Here is a 15423-nt window from a genome sequence, read left to right as displayed (position 1 = left end):
ATTCTTTTTCCTTGTGAGCTACCATAAGACCTTGTATGTATTTCCCTGTGCTATACAGTATAATCTTGTTTATCTATTCTACATATGCCTGTCAGTATCTACAAATTTCGAACTCCCAGTCTGTCCTTTCCCACCCCCCAACCCCTTGGAAAACACGTTTGTATTCTATGAGTTTGTTACTGTTTTGTATTTATATTTTGGTTTTTTTTTTAGATTCCACATATGAGTGATCTCATATGGTATTTTTCTTTCTCTTTCTGGCTTACTTCCCCAGGAGAGAGAGGGCAAGACCAGGAGAAGACAGGTCCAGGTGAGGGCAGGTCCAGGAGAGGGCAGGCCAGGTGAGTGGAGGTCAAGGAGATAGTGGGCAGGACCAGGTGAGGGCAGGACCAGAAGAGGGAAGTCCTAGGGGTGGGCAGACAAACCCGAGGGCAGGCCCAGGTGAAAGCAGGCTGAGGAGAGGGCAGCCCCAGGAGACAGTGGGCAGGTCCAGGTGAGGGCAGGCCCAGGACCGTGCAGGCCCAGGTGAGGGCAGGAACAGGAAAGGACAGGACCAGGATAGGGCAGGAGGAGAGGGCAGGCCCAGGAGAGTGCAGGACAAGGTTAGGGCAGGCCCAGGGTAGGGCAGGACTCAGAGAAAGCAGGCCCATGAGAGGGCAGGCCCTGGAGAGTGCAGGACCAGGAGAGGGAAGTACCAGGTGCTGGCAGTAACTAGGAGTGGGTAGGCCCAGGAGATGCCAGGCCCAGGTGAGGGCAGGCCCAAGAGAAGGCAGGCAGAGGAGAGGGCAAGACAGGTGAGGGCAGGCCCAGGAGAAGGCAGGAATAGGAGAGGTCAGGCCCAAGTGAGAGCATGTCCAGGTAAGGTCAGACCCAGGTCATGGCAGGCCTAGGAGAGGGCTGGACCAAGAAAGTGAAGGTCCTCGAGAGGGTATGATCAGGAAAGGGTAGGCCCAGGAGAGGGCCAGCCCAGGGGAAGGCCGGCCCAGGAGAAGTCCTATTAAACTTCCAAGAGATGACATTGAGAGGCAATGGGTATTTGAGTCTGGAATACAGGAGGGAGGTCTGGATTGGAAATAGCAGTTTGGAACTTACCAACTTGTAGATAATACATAAAGCCCTGAGGCTGATGTGGGCGGCAGCAGACAGTAGTAGAGGCCAGAAGACTGAGCCTCAGGGGTGCTGTGTGCCAGCATTCAGGGGCTGGGACTGAGAAGACCGGCCAGGGCTGTGGGAGGAAACCAGAGCAGCCCGAGACCCAGGAAGCCCCATGAAGAAAGGGCTTGAGGAATTCGGGGAGAGCAGCGGTGGGAAGTGTGGCTGCCGGGCCGTGCGAGGAGAGGACTGAGAGCTCCCCGTGGAGTCAGCACCTGGTGGGTGGTGGGTGACCCTGTCGTGAGCAGTTGCAGTGAGTGGACACACTTGCTTGGATGGAAAATGAGGGGAATCAGAGGAAGTGAATGGGAACAGCTCCTTTGCAGGGGCAGGAGGGGTGTGTGCTGGAGAGCAGAGAACTGGGGCCGCAGTTGGAGGGTGAACGCATCTTTTTTTTTATAAGATGAGGGTAATAACAGTGTATGCTAATAGAAAAGATAGTTTAAATGGGGAAGTTAGTAACACCACATTCCCTTAGGTCAGAGGAATTGCAGGTGGGGGCACAGAAATGCCCCTGAGAGAGTCAGCTTCAGAACACTTGCCAGGTCCAGTCCACTCAAGACCAGGTCCCAGGAGTGTCAGCCACTTAGGAACTTTACCGCCCCCTGCAGTTTTGATCCTGGCAGGGCCAGAAGCCATAATTAGCCAGCTGAGGAAGGATGGAGTTAGGCAGGAAGAAGAGGCCTGCCCTGCCTTCCCCCCCTCCTGCAAGTGGTCAGCCAGCAGCATGGCCTCACTGAGTAACTGATGTGGTCTTTTCATAGTTATGTGGTTAAAAAGTTCTCAAATGTTATACCATGCTCCCGAATAAATCTCAGATTGATTGAAGATTTAATTGGTGGAAATAAAAGCAAAAAAAAAAAAAAAATACAGTGAAGAAAGCGTGTAAACATAAGGCTGAGCCACAGAGCAGGGTCAGCAGACATGAGGAAACGCATTTTCATTTCATCTGGAGAGCGAGTGTTGGCTTCTCAAGTTTGTACTTAATGATACATATTGCCACAATCTCTGAAACCATGAAAACAGCTTTCTGCTGTTTGCATCTGCTAAATTCCCTGGAGACTGGCTGGGGCTCAGAGGGATGGGGAAAGGAATACACTGGGGGATAAGGAGATACAGAGGTTTTTGGTGGGGAGCTCTCTGGGGGACTAGGCCTTCAGCATCCTGTGGTTCCACCCCACTCTAACCGCAGTTGCATACAAACATGGCTTTCTCAGGGTCAAGCCTCACTTCTGGAAATGCCCCAAAACACTCAGCCACCTAGCACCAACATTTCAAAGGAATCCAAAATGGCCCACAGGCAATTGCAGAGATTTGAAATGACTTAGGCTCCCACGTGCGCACCGGGCACACTGGGCCTCTGGGCCTCTGTGCACACTCACAGGGACACTGGCTCTGGAGGGACAGTTGAGGGACAGTTGAGGGCCAGTGCTGTTGCTAGGCTACGAGTGTTCCGGACCAAACATTCCAAGCCGCTGAGCTTCACAGCCAAGGTGTGGCAGCGAGACCTCTGTGGCTCTTCTGCAGCGCCAGCGCTGAGATTGGGAGGTGGCAAGAGACCAGGAGGGAAGTGAGCGGTGTCGGAAGGCGATAAGCCAGATGAAGAAGAGACTCGTTGAGTTCGTGAACTGGGTGGACTTCAGCATCCATCAGAGAGAGCGCAGGAGTCGTGAGAAGCCTGTGCCTGGGTATCATGTCCATAGGTGTGAGCTAAAGGAGTTCCACAAAGCCGCATATTTAGGTGACACGCGTACAGTGCAGGAGCTGCTGTCACATAAGAAAAATGTAGACAGCAGAGACAGGAAGAACAGGTAACAGAGGTGGTGCGGGGTGGGGCGGGCCTAGGAGGAGCTGCCAACTGTGGTTGTAAGACATGGATTTTAAATTGCCTTCCCATGTCAGAGATGTTCAAGTGTGAGACAATGAGCATGTTAGAATCATTGAAGTACAGTGTTCTCATCCTTGCAGCAGCAAAGTAGATACACTATCATTTTACTTAATTGAAATGTTGTCTTGGTAAAACAGTAAAGGTAACAATTATAATATTATCTAACAATTATTGAGCTGTTCAACTGCCAGACACTTTGCATAGGTTTTCATTTAAGCATCACAGCGGCGTCCTGTAAGATAACTACTAATTCATGCCCATTTTGTTGATGAGGAAATTGAGGCACAGTCAGGCTAAGTGAGAGCTAATAAGGGACAGAGTTAAAGTAGAAGTCAGACCCAAGGTGAGCTGAATCTCAACGGCATGCCCTTTCTATTGAAACAGGTAGTTCTTCCATTAATGTGGTGAGTAATAAGAGCTAATAAATATTGTTCTTTCCCCATAGAAAGAACGAAGATAAGAAGACTAAATGTTAGTTTTAAAGGGGTAGGAATAGCATGCTGTTGAATGTTTACAATTACACGAGTAACTGTACCTTTGAACTAGTACGCTCTAATTTCCTAAAAAGTCCTCTCATGTTCTCAGGACTGCACTACACTTAGCCTGCGCCAGCGGCCAGTCATCAGTGGTGGCTCTCCTTATCCAGTGGAAGTGTGACCTGGATGCTCGTGATGAGGAAAGCAAGACAGCTCTCATCAAGGTGTGTAGCAGCCAACCGTGTCCACGTGAGATGGATTCGATTTACTTACTTAGAATAAAAATGAATGTATCTGTTTTAAATATAACGAGCTGCTGGGACTTGAGGAATGTTAACTTGGAATGCCTAGTACTTACAGTCTGTTTCTTGGTGTGATACCAACAGGCTGTACAATGCCAGAAAGAAGTGTGTGTCACTATCCTGCTGAAACAGGGTGCTGACCCAAATCTTGCGGACAACTGTCAGAACACTGCTCTGCATTACGCCGTCTTGGCTGAAGATACATCAATTGCAGCAGAGCTGCTCCACTATAAGGCAAACATCGAGGCGATAAACCAGGTATAGCTCAGCTGACTATTTACAAGATATTTGAAATACAGGGATTTTTCTAGCTACAGGTGTTTTATTTATAGTAGAATGTATACTGAATACACCAGGCCCTGTTACCATGGAAACAACTCCAAAGCCAAGGCCAGGGGTTAGAGGTAGTGCCCACAGAAAGGGCAGAGCTCTGTCTCCCAGCCGCACTTGTACCCCAGAAGGAGCAACTTCCCATTAGGAAGTGCCTGGGAGTGGGTGGTAGGCTCAGAGCCTAGAGAAGATGAAGGCTTGCGGGGAGTGAAGTGATGGCAAGGGCTGGGTGCCTGCCTGGGGGTGGGTGGGAGGAGGAAGGAACCCAGTACCCAGCAAGGGGAGCTGGGTGACTGCACCTGGGCAGGGGAGGCAGCAAACCACAGGCCCTGAGCACCCCAGGATCCCAGGTTCTAGAATCTGGGCAAGTGAGGTCAGGTCATGTTTGACAGCCAGCAGGGGCATTCACCTGTGCTGGTGGCCACATGGCCCTCCACGTACACCTTCACCTTGGGTTCTTCCATGCTCAGCCGGGTGCAGCTCCCCTGCGGGGCTGTGGCCGTAGGTGGGGAGCAAGTGATGGCGCAGGTGGTCCTCCTGCTTTTCCTCCTGGCTCTCCCCTGAAGATTTGGATTGAATAAGCCTACTCAGGTCTGGACACAGGTATTTGGAAATACTTCCCTGAGATTCTGATACAACCCTTGGTTAAGGACTATTGAATGGATATATATAATACATGTAAATTCACAGATCTCAAAAAGAAGACGTCTCTGGAAGAGCGGGGGTTTGATAGATGCTGCTTCTTTCAGTGCTCTCGTTTCCAGCCATGTTAGCCTGACTTCTATCCGTCTCTTCCTGGCAATATTACTGGCAGTATCTATTGCCTTGAAGAGTAGCTCCTTTTCCCTTCTAACCACTGATCATTCAGTGGCTCTCAGACAGTCTTAGAAACTTGGTTGTGGTGAGTGATTCAGTAAGTAGAGTCAGACCCTTTAAAGATATTGCACCATTTGTTCCCATCCAGGTCATTAGGTCAACAGGGTTTTTCTGATTGCAGTAATAGGAAATCATGAGCCTTCTTTTGGTTAAAGCTGTGTGACAGACTCTTGCAATCTATCTGTTAGATTCACTGAGCCCTAACATAATCAAGATGACAGCTTTTTAAAATTAAAGTCTAGTTACAGTGTTGTGATAGTTTCTGGTGTACAGCAAAGTGGTTCTATTTTATATATATATATTCTTATTCAGTTATATATATATATTCTTATTCAGTTAAATATAAAATTCTTATTCAGTTATATATATTCTTATTCAATTATATATATATTCTTATTCAGCTATATATATTCTTTTTCTGTTATATGTATGTACATATATATATTCATATTCTTTTCCGTTATGGTGTATTACAGGATATTGAGTATAGTTCCCTGTAGTATATACAGTAGGACCTTGTTGTTCATCTATTTTATATATAGTAGTTTCTATCTGCTAGTCCAAAACTGCTAATTTATTCTTCTCCCACCCCTTTCCCCTTTGGTAACCACCAGTTTGTTTTCTATGTCTGTGAGTCTGTTTCTGCTTTGTAAATAAGTTCATTTGTATCATATTTTAGAGTCCACATATTAAGTGATAGCCTATGGGATTTGTCTTTCACTTTCTGACTTACCTCACTCAGTATGAGACTCTCTAGGTCCTTCGATGTTGCTGCAAGTGGCATTATTTCATTCTTTTTTATGGCTGAGTCGTATTCCATTGTATATAAGTGTACCATGCAAGATGGCAGTTTTAAACATCAAGACCCATGACATTAGTAACAAATTGGAATTGTTATAATAATTTAGTTTCAGCCGTCTTATGAACTGATGATCCATTTGATTAACAATCAGGGAGAATAAGATACAGGTAGATTGTAGTTTTAGCAGGCATTGGAAAAATTCTTGAAGTGGGTATTATGAGTCTTAATCACAATTTTTATTTCATGTTGGGGTCCAGTGTTTTCGTGTGTAAGACATATGATTCTACAGGAAGGCAAGGTTTTACATACAAATACTTGATTTACACCCAACTGTTTGGAAACACAGCAAACATAAAAACACAAGTGGGCTATAGACTAAACATGGCCCTGGGTATGTTCAGTTTGTCTCCACACATTGAGTCAACATTTAAAATTTAGGAGACTTGTGCAGAAATCTGCACTTCAGAACTTCTCCTCAAGAATCAAATCTGGTCCCCCTTGAGCCCAGGCTCCTGTACGGTCTGCCCTGCAGAGGTGGCCCCTTCTCGGTGGGGCGTGTGTTCTCCGGTGTGCTGTCCTCACCTGGGACCTTCACTTACTCGGGCCACCTATGTTGCCTCTGTAAGCATTTGAATTTACAATTCCTGTTGTATATTTTGATAAGTATTTCAATATTTTAAAGACAGCCTATATTAATTTATAGTCTACTTCATATTTTATAATAATCCCTTAAGAGTGGGATGGAAGTTTTCAAATTAGAATTTATAAGTTGGTTTAAGAAAAACCTTTTCTTTACATGCAAGTAGTCATATTCCCATTGGAATGTGTGCAAGCTTTATGAGATTAGTCGTAGTTGTAACTGGATAGGTTATGCATGTTGCAGACAGTATGGTATCTTTCTCCTCAGCGTGGCTCCTTAAAAATGTAGTTGATTCAGTAGCTAAATGGCTCTCTCTGGAGCAGTGTTTAGAGTGTCAGGAGTAGTAGTTGAGCAGTAAGGTAACTAGAGAATGCCTGACACACGCTGCGATAGAAGCGAAGGTTCTTGGAACCAGCAAATGTCTGAAGTGGGTTTCAGAGAATGACTTCACAGGGAAACTTTCCAGGAGGCCAAGGAGGAACCTTTTCAAGAGAAGGGGCACAGAGGGGCGAGGAGGAAGGGGCTACTTGTTATTTACTTTTTTATAGTATATGTTTTAAGTTCAGAGGCTTAAGTTTTTAAATTCAGTTTTGAAATGTATATGTAATTTTGTACATTATCAAATGTTTTTACTATTTTACAGTCTAACTTCACACCATTTTTAGTCGCCGTCAGGGAGAACAAAGAAGAGATGGTCAAATTTTTGATTGAGAACGGGGCAAATGTACATGCAGTCGACAAGATGCAAAGGTACAATAGTTTGTTCTCTCTCCCTCTTTTTTTTTTGTTTAATCTTAATGTTGTTCTAGAGTAGTAACAGCCAATCAGAAAGATTAACTTAATAAGAAGAGGATTAACTTGGAATCAACACATCCTCAGTCAGGTAGAAAAGCAATTATTCTGCCTGGTGTCACGAAGAACGGTATGCAGCAGGATTCATCTTCCTTTATGGTAGTGACTGCTGTCATTTGCAACCTGATTTTTTTGGTCATGTGATCTTACCATAGTTCAGGGATTTCATTTTAGTTTTATTAGTATGGACTCTAATTTTAATTTACCTTATGAGACAGTGTTGAATTTCTTCATTCTTTTATAATTTTTTTTAACCTCTACTTGGTGTATATTTTTTTCTTAAAAGATGCATATTAAACAGAGAGGAGTTTGTTTTGCCTTTTGGATGATTCTGCTTTAAATTACTTTCTTTGAAGGATAGTGATGTGTTTAGGTTATCACTAAGTGAGTATCACTAAGAGAGTAACTATGACCAGATACTGTGGGCTCATCAGTTTTTATCCTTTTTCATTTCTTGTACAGTTTGATGTTTTTATTTTCAATTGATAATGGTAGAAGGAAGAAAAATAGCTTGAATTATTGAATAAACACTCCCTTTAAAGAAGACAGGTCATTGGTGGATGATAGAGAGGAAGGAGCTGGGCTTTAGAGTCAGACGAGGTTGAATTCCCAGCTCTCCTGCTGGTCAGGTGTGTTACCTGGGGGACATGATTTATCACCAACCAGTACGTTTCGTGTCACGTAAAGGAGGGTCGTCGTACATCCTTCAAGGGTGGTTGTGCCTAAGAAAGACCATGCGTAGACTGTTCAGGTTAGTGCCGGGCACATGCTTCTCAGCGTGGTTAACTGCAGCCGTGACTATTTTTGTTGCCATTTTTATTCATGTTACTGTTTTCAGCCTGCAAACAGCTTCTCCTTACCTGACCTCTAGCTGATTTTAAAGTATTATATTTCAGACTAGAGAAGAAATTGGGAATCCTTTATTTAAACCTTTACCTACTTCAGATAAGTGACCTCAGCATCCTTTCTTGTCCATCAGAGGACTTTAAGTTAGCAGCTTCTACTATGTGCTACCCTAGTAGGACAGGAGGCTTCTTTTTTGTCCCTCCATTTTGGCCTTGGAGGGGATTTGCAAAGATGAGCACTTGAGCATGTAAATGGTCAGTTCTCCAGGGGTGGGCTAGATATTAACTTGGTAAACTAGACCAAATTAACTGCTTGAGTTACGCTAACTAAGTTCCTAAGGGTGAAGTTGTCTCTTTTATTTTAGATCAGCGCTCATGCTTGCTGTGTTTCATGACTCACCGGACACAGTCAAGCTGCTGCTTCAGAAGCACGTTAATGCCAGTTCTCGAGATTTACACGGAATGTCTGCTGAAAGATATGCTTGTCGTAATGGTTTTAAACAGTAAGTGTTTACATTAAAATGGCAGTTATCTGTAAATTGAGGTTGAAAATGACCTAACTGTTACTTGTTACATGACAGGTGAGAGTTCCTAGTTGGGAGCAGGCACTTTGGGGATGGCAGTGAGACCCTCCCCATCACCAGCTGGAAACCAGCAAAAGGCCAGACTAGTGAGATGGAGCAGTGGGCACGGGGTTCTTTATCTCAGGGTTTGTAAGACCTTTATCCTTAGGGTCCTACTGGTCTCCATTTCATTTCAGTGTAACCCCTATGAATGGGGTTCAAGTAATGTCACATATCTGATTTTTCTAACTAGTCATTTGGGTCTTGAAATGTTTAGCAGAGCAGAAAATCCTGTATTTTCCTTTGGGGGCTTTCTTCTATAATCTTCCTGTTGAATTTTTCAAGAACATAAGGGATTCCCTAAGGCCACAGTGACAATCCTCTCCCAAAGACATTGGGGCAGGGCGAGGGCATGCTAATCGTTCTCTTGTTTCCCTTGATTCTGTTGCTGCAGCGTTGGTACTAAAACTAGTTTTAACAGGATCTCCTTGGCAGCTGAGTCTGGGTCTGGATGTTGCTCTCTAAAGACCTTTAATAAAATTTTAAAAGAAGAAAAGGAAAAAGAAACTGGTCGTGCAGTCGGGTCATGACTGACCTCTGCTCCCGGGATGCCTGTGCTGATCCAGTTTCCGCGGTCTTCGTGGCGATCGACACGTAAACTTCGGCGTGACAGCTTGTTTAGTTCTCATACATATGCTTGTATGAGGTCATATATTTATAAATGAGTTTAGCTACAAGTTATATAGTAGCTGAGGTGTCCTGAATTATAAACCACGAAGAACAGCTAATCACCATAATTTGTAACATTTTCTGAAAACTGCCACATCTAAATGTTACACCTATAAAAAAAACACACATTGGGTTTTATTTGGGATTCTCAAATAGTTCCAGCATTAAAGTTCAAGAACAGATTATTCCATTCTTCCCCTATTTCTCTCAGCATCTGAGGAATACATTATCTCATTAAATCTTTGTAATAGTCTTATGAGTATTAATAACTAATTGCCTAACAAGACAGTAAGATCCCAGTTTTATAAAGGAAGACTTTGAGCTGAAGAGAAGCCCCTTTTCCAGGAACAAATAGCTGTTGGTTATAGAGCTGGGACTTCTGAGTTCGAGACACTTACCTTATGTCAGGCTCGCTCTAGTTTACTTACTGAGCTGTACTGCCCTCAGTTCATGACTACTTCACCTTCCTTTTTTTTCTTTTTTAATTATACATCCTAAATTTAAAAGTGTAGATTGTACAAGTTTGAAGTATATGGGACAGTTGAAGTTTTGATATTACCTCTGATATTGTCTGAAATAATCTAAGAATTTAATATACTTGGTAATTGTTTTTGATATTAGTATTCAAGTAGTAATATTTATTTATCCCATTTTTTTATACACAGCCTTTACCAGCTGATTGTCGACTACACAGATGGAAATATAGCAACTACTCCCCCTCAAAATACCGACCTAGGACAGAGTTCTGGTAATAAGTTACTCTTGTTGGGCCTCCCATAGATAAGGAAGTAAGATTGAGGAAATTTTGATAATGGAAGAGCAGTGAAAAAAGCCAGTGTGTAAATTTCATGTATGTTTTTATTTTTTTCATTAATTTTTTCTTAATGGTCTAGTATTCAGAATTATTTAAGAAGTTAATTGTAGGTAATTTAAAATGTGAGACAATATTGTCTGAAAACAAATTCATTTATTTAATCATGGCTCCTGAAATGCCATATTCCATCTTTGTGTAAATAAGAAAAACAGGGTTTTCACTTTGTTGTACATTTCCTCTAACATTATAACAAGTTGGCCTTGTTACAGAACTGGATCTTTAATTTTTACAGCAAACGGATTACTTCCAGTAAATGAATGCTAGTTATTGCATAATGAGTAGTCTCACTAAAAAGTTATTGTCTTTAACACTGGGAGCTCAGGAATACCTTCCTGGTGCTGTAAACAAATGGCCAACAATTAGAACTGCACAGCTGGGCCAGTGTGTAGCATACTAATAAGAGATTGTTTTTTAAAGACACCTAGTGATAGTGCAGAAGTCAGGAAAGCAGTGTCTTGTTGAGAAGCACTGGTTACTTTTCACATCATTACACCAACAAGGTCTCTTTCTTACCGATTGCATTCCTCAGAAGTGCAAACAGAATGAGACATGTTGCCTTCATGAGAGTCAGATGTTTTCTTGTTTTTGGGGGATTCTTGTCATGAAACTATATTTTGTTGGAACAAGATTTTCTATTGCCATTAGTTAAAGGATTGTCATAATAAATACTCAAATAGCACAACTCAGGACTCAACAAATTGTAATAAAAGCACAGAAGTGCTTCACATGAAAAAAAGAAGACTATGTTGCCTAGATGTGACCCCTAGGGTGCTGTTCGGTCTGAACTGTATGAGGGCACCTTTAACTTGGTAGGCCTGGATCAAGCAAAGAAGTTCTGTTGCAGGAAATACAAAGATGGAATAGACAGAGTTTTGGTCTTCAAGGTGCTCATAACACAACAGAGTTGTCCCTGGTTAATGTGTGTATTTTTTTTAAACAGGATTTTCAAAGAAAACATTCTTATCTGTTAATTCATCCACTTAACAGATGACTCTCAAGTGTCTTTTAGGTACTAATCACCACTCTGACTTTACAGAATGCGAACAGGTCAAAAGCACAGTTCCTGGCCTCCGGGAGCTCGTTACTGTCATCACCATTTTTAAGATTTGCTTTACTTTATTCTCTGCTTACTGTGTCCCAGAGCCCACGAGGACTTTGTAACTGTCTTTATATATATTTTTATTGGTATTTAATACGTGCCAAATACTTTAAGTCCATGGTGAGGAAAGAAGTTTTTGAAAAGTGGGTAGGATGTCAGGTAAGCCATGCAGAGCGAGTAGAAGTTTGCCAGGGAAGGAGGCAGAAGGGCAGTGTTTGGTGGGCGGAACATCTTTGAAGATTACATTTGGCAGAAAGGACAGCAGTGCAGAGGCTAAGATGTGCCAGTGAACTTTGCAGGATGTATGAGTTTCGTTTTGTTGGTGCAGGAAGGATGCTGTAGGAATGGTTGGGAACGAGGTGACTACCTAGCTCAGGCACGCTTCTGAAAGCCTTTCTAGTACTATAGAAAGGAGGAGGTCTGCTGTAGACCTTGGGAAATGTGTCAGAATGCTTTTAGCCACAAATAATAATAGGAGCCCTAAGTAACAGTGGCTACAGCAACAGGAGTCAGGATTGGTTAGAAGGTTCGGTGATGTCGTCAGGATCCCAGACGCTGTCCCTCCTTCAGCTGTGAGGCTGCTGGTGTTTGATGTCGCCTTTCCTGGTCTGCTGATTGGCAGCAGCTCCAAGCGTCGTCTTCTCACCTGACAGTATCCGCAGGCGAGGAGGGCTGCTTCCCTCTGCATGTTTCCTGTTAACGAGGAAGAAAACAGACGCTTCCGGTAGACTTCCCCTGGCATCTTACTGGCTGAACTACATCGCATGCTCATGCCTAAGCCAGCCTCGGGGGAAGGAGATGTAGTTACTGTGATGACCGCAGAATAATCATTTCTCTTTTTGCAGCTAAGAAGAGATTACCTTCTTCGCGTACTGGGGCAGAAAACATCAAAGAAAAGTTGCAATTGTCTGGCAAGGACGACAAAGAAGAAATGGTTGTCGAGTTGGGAACCAGCAATGGCAGCCGCATGGATCCACTGAAGAATGTTGAGCAGAAGAGTAAGAAGATTCGACGTGAGTCTTAGGGTTTCCTGGTTGTGACATAAGGCAGGGATGCACAAGCTTTTTCTACAAAGGGCCAGAGAGTCAATATTTTAGGCCATGTGGTGTCTGTCACATGTACTCATGTCTGCCATTGCAGTGTGAAGGCAGCCCTAGACCGTATGTGAGCGAAAAGGGATGACCGTGCCCAGATAACACGAGGCTGACAAAGCTAAATGGCAGGGTGGGTTAGTCCCATGGGTGTCGTCCAGAAACACCACGCTGTGTGAGCGTGATGTTGTCAGTTTATGATGCTGATTTTAGTAATGATTATCATTCTTTTGTGAGTCTTGTAAAGTTTGGTTGGGATTTTGGTCCTTGTAAACAACAATTCACTTCAAAATACCAAACTTGGATAAACACCCTTTTTCTTTTTGGTAAATATAAAGGAGGGGTAGTGGCTTTTATGCATTAATTACCTACCAGGAGTATACTCAGTATTCACTCAAGTGTGTAGTCTCCAGGTGTGGTCCCAAAGGAAAGCTTGTTAACAGAACATTGGTCTTACACTTTAAATATTCTGTGTTTTTCTATTGCTGATATGAAGTCTATTTTACTTTTTTCCTTAATAGCGGATTTAGTGGTTGAGGTTTCACCGAGGAATGAAGATATCTCTGTCATCAGGTAGGATTTTATGGATTTTTAAAAATTACATGTTGACTAAGGGAACACAGAGAAAAGAAAGAAGGCTTGTTGAGTGTCCTACTCTGGGTTAGACACCGTGTTATGTACTTGACATTTGTTACCTCGTACAGTCACCACAACAGCTTTGCAGAGTAGCTGTGCTGTTACAGCTTACTGTTAGTTAACTAGGCAAGTGTAGCTTAAGGAGGTTGACTGGTTGACCCATGATTCCATGGTTAGCAAGTAGTTGAGCTGTGACTTGACCATCAGGCAGCCTGGCTCCCAGATCTGCTTTCTTATCCCTCAGCATAGACTTTTGTGACTAGTTTGTTTAAAGAAATGAACTCACTCATTTTTGATGTGTATTTTTGCTCCAAAGCGTTTCACCCAAACATGATATTGATGATTCAAGGCCTCCATCAGATGATGACTTAGCTCTTACTCCCAAGGTAAAGTGTTCTCTTGTGAAATTCATTTTTCTGCTCTGAATTTAGTTTTGTGTAGTATTTACTCTTAAAATTTAGCAGTGCTCTGCCTATCATTGTTTTATGTTTGTGTTAGAAATTTGGTCAGAGTAAACCATTTTATAAAAATATGAGAGGTTGATTTTTTTCTTTTTCTTTTTCTTTTCTTTTTTTTACTTTGGTAAATACTGAAGATAGTGCTGAAGCAAAATGGACTAGAACATATATATTGACATGAAAACTGTACTGTGAAAAGGTTTCCCACTATAGAGGAAGTGTGAAGCTTGGCCAAGGATAAGGGTTCTTTGACTTTTAAACCACACTGACGCCACTTGTATAATACTCGTGCTTCAGGGACATCTTCAGTGCACACAGCTACTTACTGTGATAATCATGGCCTCTTCCTGGGGCCTTTCAGTTCCAAAACTGCGTAGCATGTGTCTGTTTTTTTCCCCTTGGACACTTTTTCTTTTGGTATCAGAGAGTTGTGAGGAAAGAGGTTATTGTTTTATTTGTTTGTTTGTTTGTTTTACTTTATTTCTATCTCTGGTTCTGCATTAAGACTAAAATAATAATTGAAATTATAGAAATTTAGAAATTAAAATTCTGTTTCTCAAAATCCATATTATAGATTCCTCTGTGTTTTCTAAATTATCCCATTAAGAGTATATTCAAAACTCCTCATCTAATTGAAGAATACATGTTTTCCCTGAAATAACAACCAGCTCTCAAAGTAGACTGTTAATAACAACCATATGATAAAACCTACTTCAGAATTCTTTTGTATTATAGTTTAAAAAATATGTCCAGTCCTCGTGTCCCATTCTAAAATTTCAAGTTTCAGATACTTTGTAGTATAGTGATTTACATATTCATTTTATAACCCCTGCATCAGTATACACCGCTAGAGATTAGGGAATGTAATTGTGCATTTCCTGGAGCACCTAGAATAAGGTCTTAAATGTAAGAAGCATTTTAGTATTTTTTGAATGTGAGTGCATGAGGAGACATGGACTTCTGCACCACGCTGCAGGTTATATAACACACATACTCTATCATAATGAAATCTATTTGATTGTACAGGTAATATAGTACACGTACTACGTCATAATGAAATCTATTTGAATTCTAAAAATATGACTTAAATTTCTATTCCCTTTGTTTAGGTTGTAAAAGTTCAGTTGTTATGACAGGAAATCTGTCATAAATGCCAAGGAAATAGATAAGAAGTATATGATGAATAGGAATAAGTTACAGTCTGTTTTCCAGTATCTACCAATTGTGAGCTTAGAATTTGAGATGAAAACTTTTTAACCTTCTTTTTAGCCCCCTCTCATGTTCCATTCAATGTATCTTTTCAAGCTATATATTATCCTTAGAATCCTGATTACCTGTTCTTCCTCTAAGTGGAAAGTTGATGTGTTAGGAAGTTTCTAAAATCTATTTTTCTCTCTCTAGTAATAATTCACAGTGCTCAGGTAGTGAGAGATGACCGTGTTCAATTGAGCGACTTCTAGTGACAAAATTTAAGTCTTACTTATAGTAGTATTTACAAACAAACGGTTGTAGATTAGTACAAGTCAGTATTATTGGGGATATATTATGAACAAAGGCCTTTGTTTTATATATCATATATTTTGATATTTTTATAAAATTTGCTGAAGAATAATATATATACTTGCATATGTAATTTATATATTTTTATATATATAATAAAAAGGTTAAACAGAGGCTTTCATTCATAGTATATCCCTGACAATACTGATACATCACCGATCTATTATATATAAATGCTGAAATACATGTATATCTCCACATGCCTTGTTATACTTACATTTTCCTTTTTTTCTTGCCTTAAGTTTGTACT

At 41.8% G+C, this 15423-nt stretch overlaps 2 protein-coding genes across 8 annotated transcripts in view; both read left to right on the top strand.

Moving 5' to 3' along the window:
• LOC116151590 (ankyrin repeat domain-containing protein 26-like) overlaps positions 1-15423 on the top strand; it is a 71955-nt gene that overhangs the window by 24890 nt on the left and 31642 nt on the right. For 6 of the 7 annotated variants that reach the window (XM_064490602.1, XM_064490600.1, XM_064490588.1 and 3 more), the window contains 8 exons: positions 275-341; positions 3626-3740; positions 3903-4076; positions 7110-7216; positions 8529-10203; positions 12274-12441; positions 13041-13092; positions 13472-13541. In XM_064490602.1, the coding sequence (XP_064346672.1) occupies positions 12360-12441; positions 13041-13092; positions 13472-13541 (204 nt within the window). In that variant the 5' untranslated portion in view covers positions 275-341; positions 3626-3740; positions 3903-4076; ... (1 more) ...; positions 8529-10203; positions 12274-12359. The remainder of the gene's footprint in view (positions 1-274; positions 342-3625; positions 3741-3902; positions 4077-7109; positions 7217-8528; positions 10204-12273; positions 12442-13040; positions 13093-13471; positions 13542-15423) is intronic. The other variant, XM_064490595.1, reaches the window with a different exon arrangement.
• LOC135319015 (ankyrin repeat domain-containing protein 7-like) lies at positions 2752-9384 on the top strand. Its single transcript, XM_064478088.1, has 6 exons — positions 2752-2963; positions 3626-3740; positions 3903-4076; positions 7110-7216; positions 8529-8666; positions 9276-9384. Exons 1-6 carry the CDS (start codon positions 2752-2754, stop codon positions 9382-9384), a joined length of 855 nt encoding a protein of 284 aa, XP_064334158.1.

Source organism: Camelus dromedarius, chromosome 2 (assembly GCF_036321535.1).
Source record: "Camelus dromedarius isolate mCamDro1 chromosome 2, mCamDro1.pat, whole genome shotgun sequence".
Lineage (NCBI taxonomy): Eukaryota > Metazoa > Chordata > Mammalia > Artiodactyla > Camelidae > Camelus > Camelus dromedarius.
The sequence above is the reverse complement of the archived record's forward strand: the minus strand, read 5'-3'. Positions and strand labels throughout refer to the sequence as shown.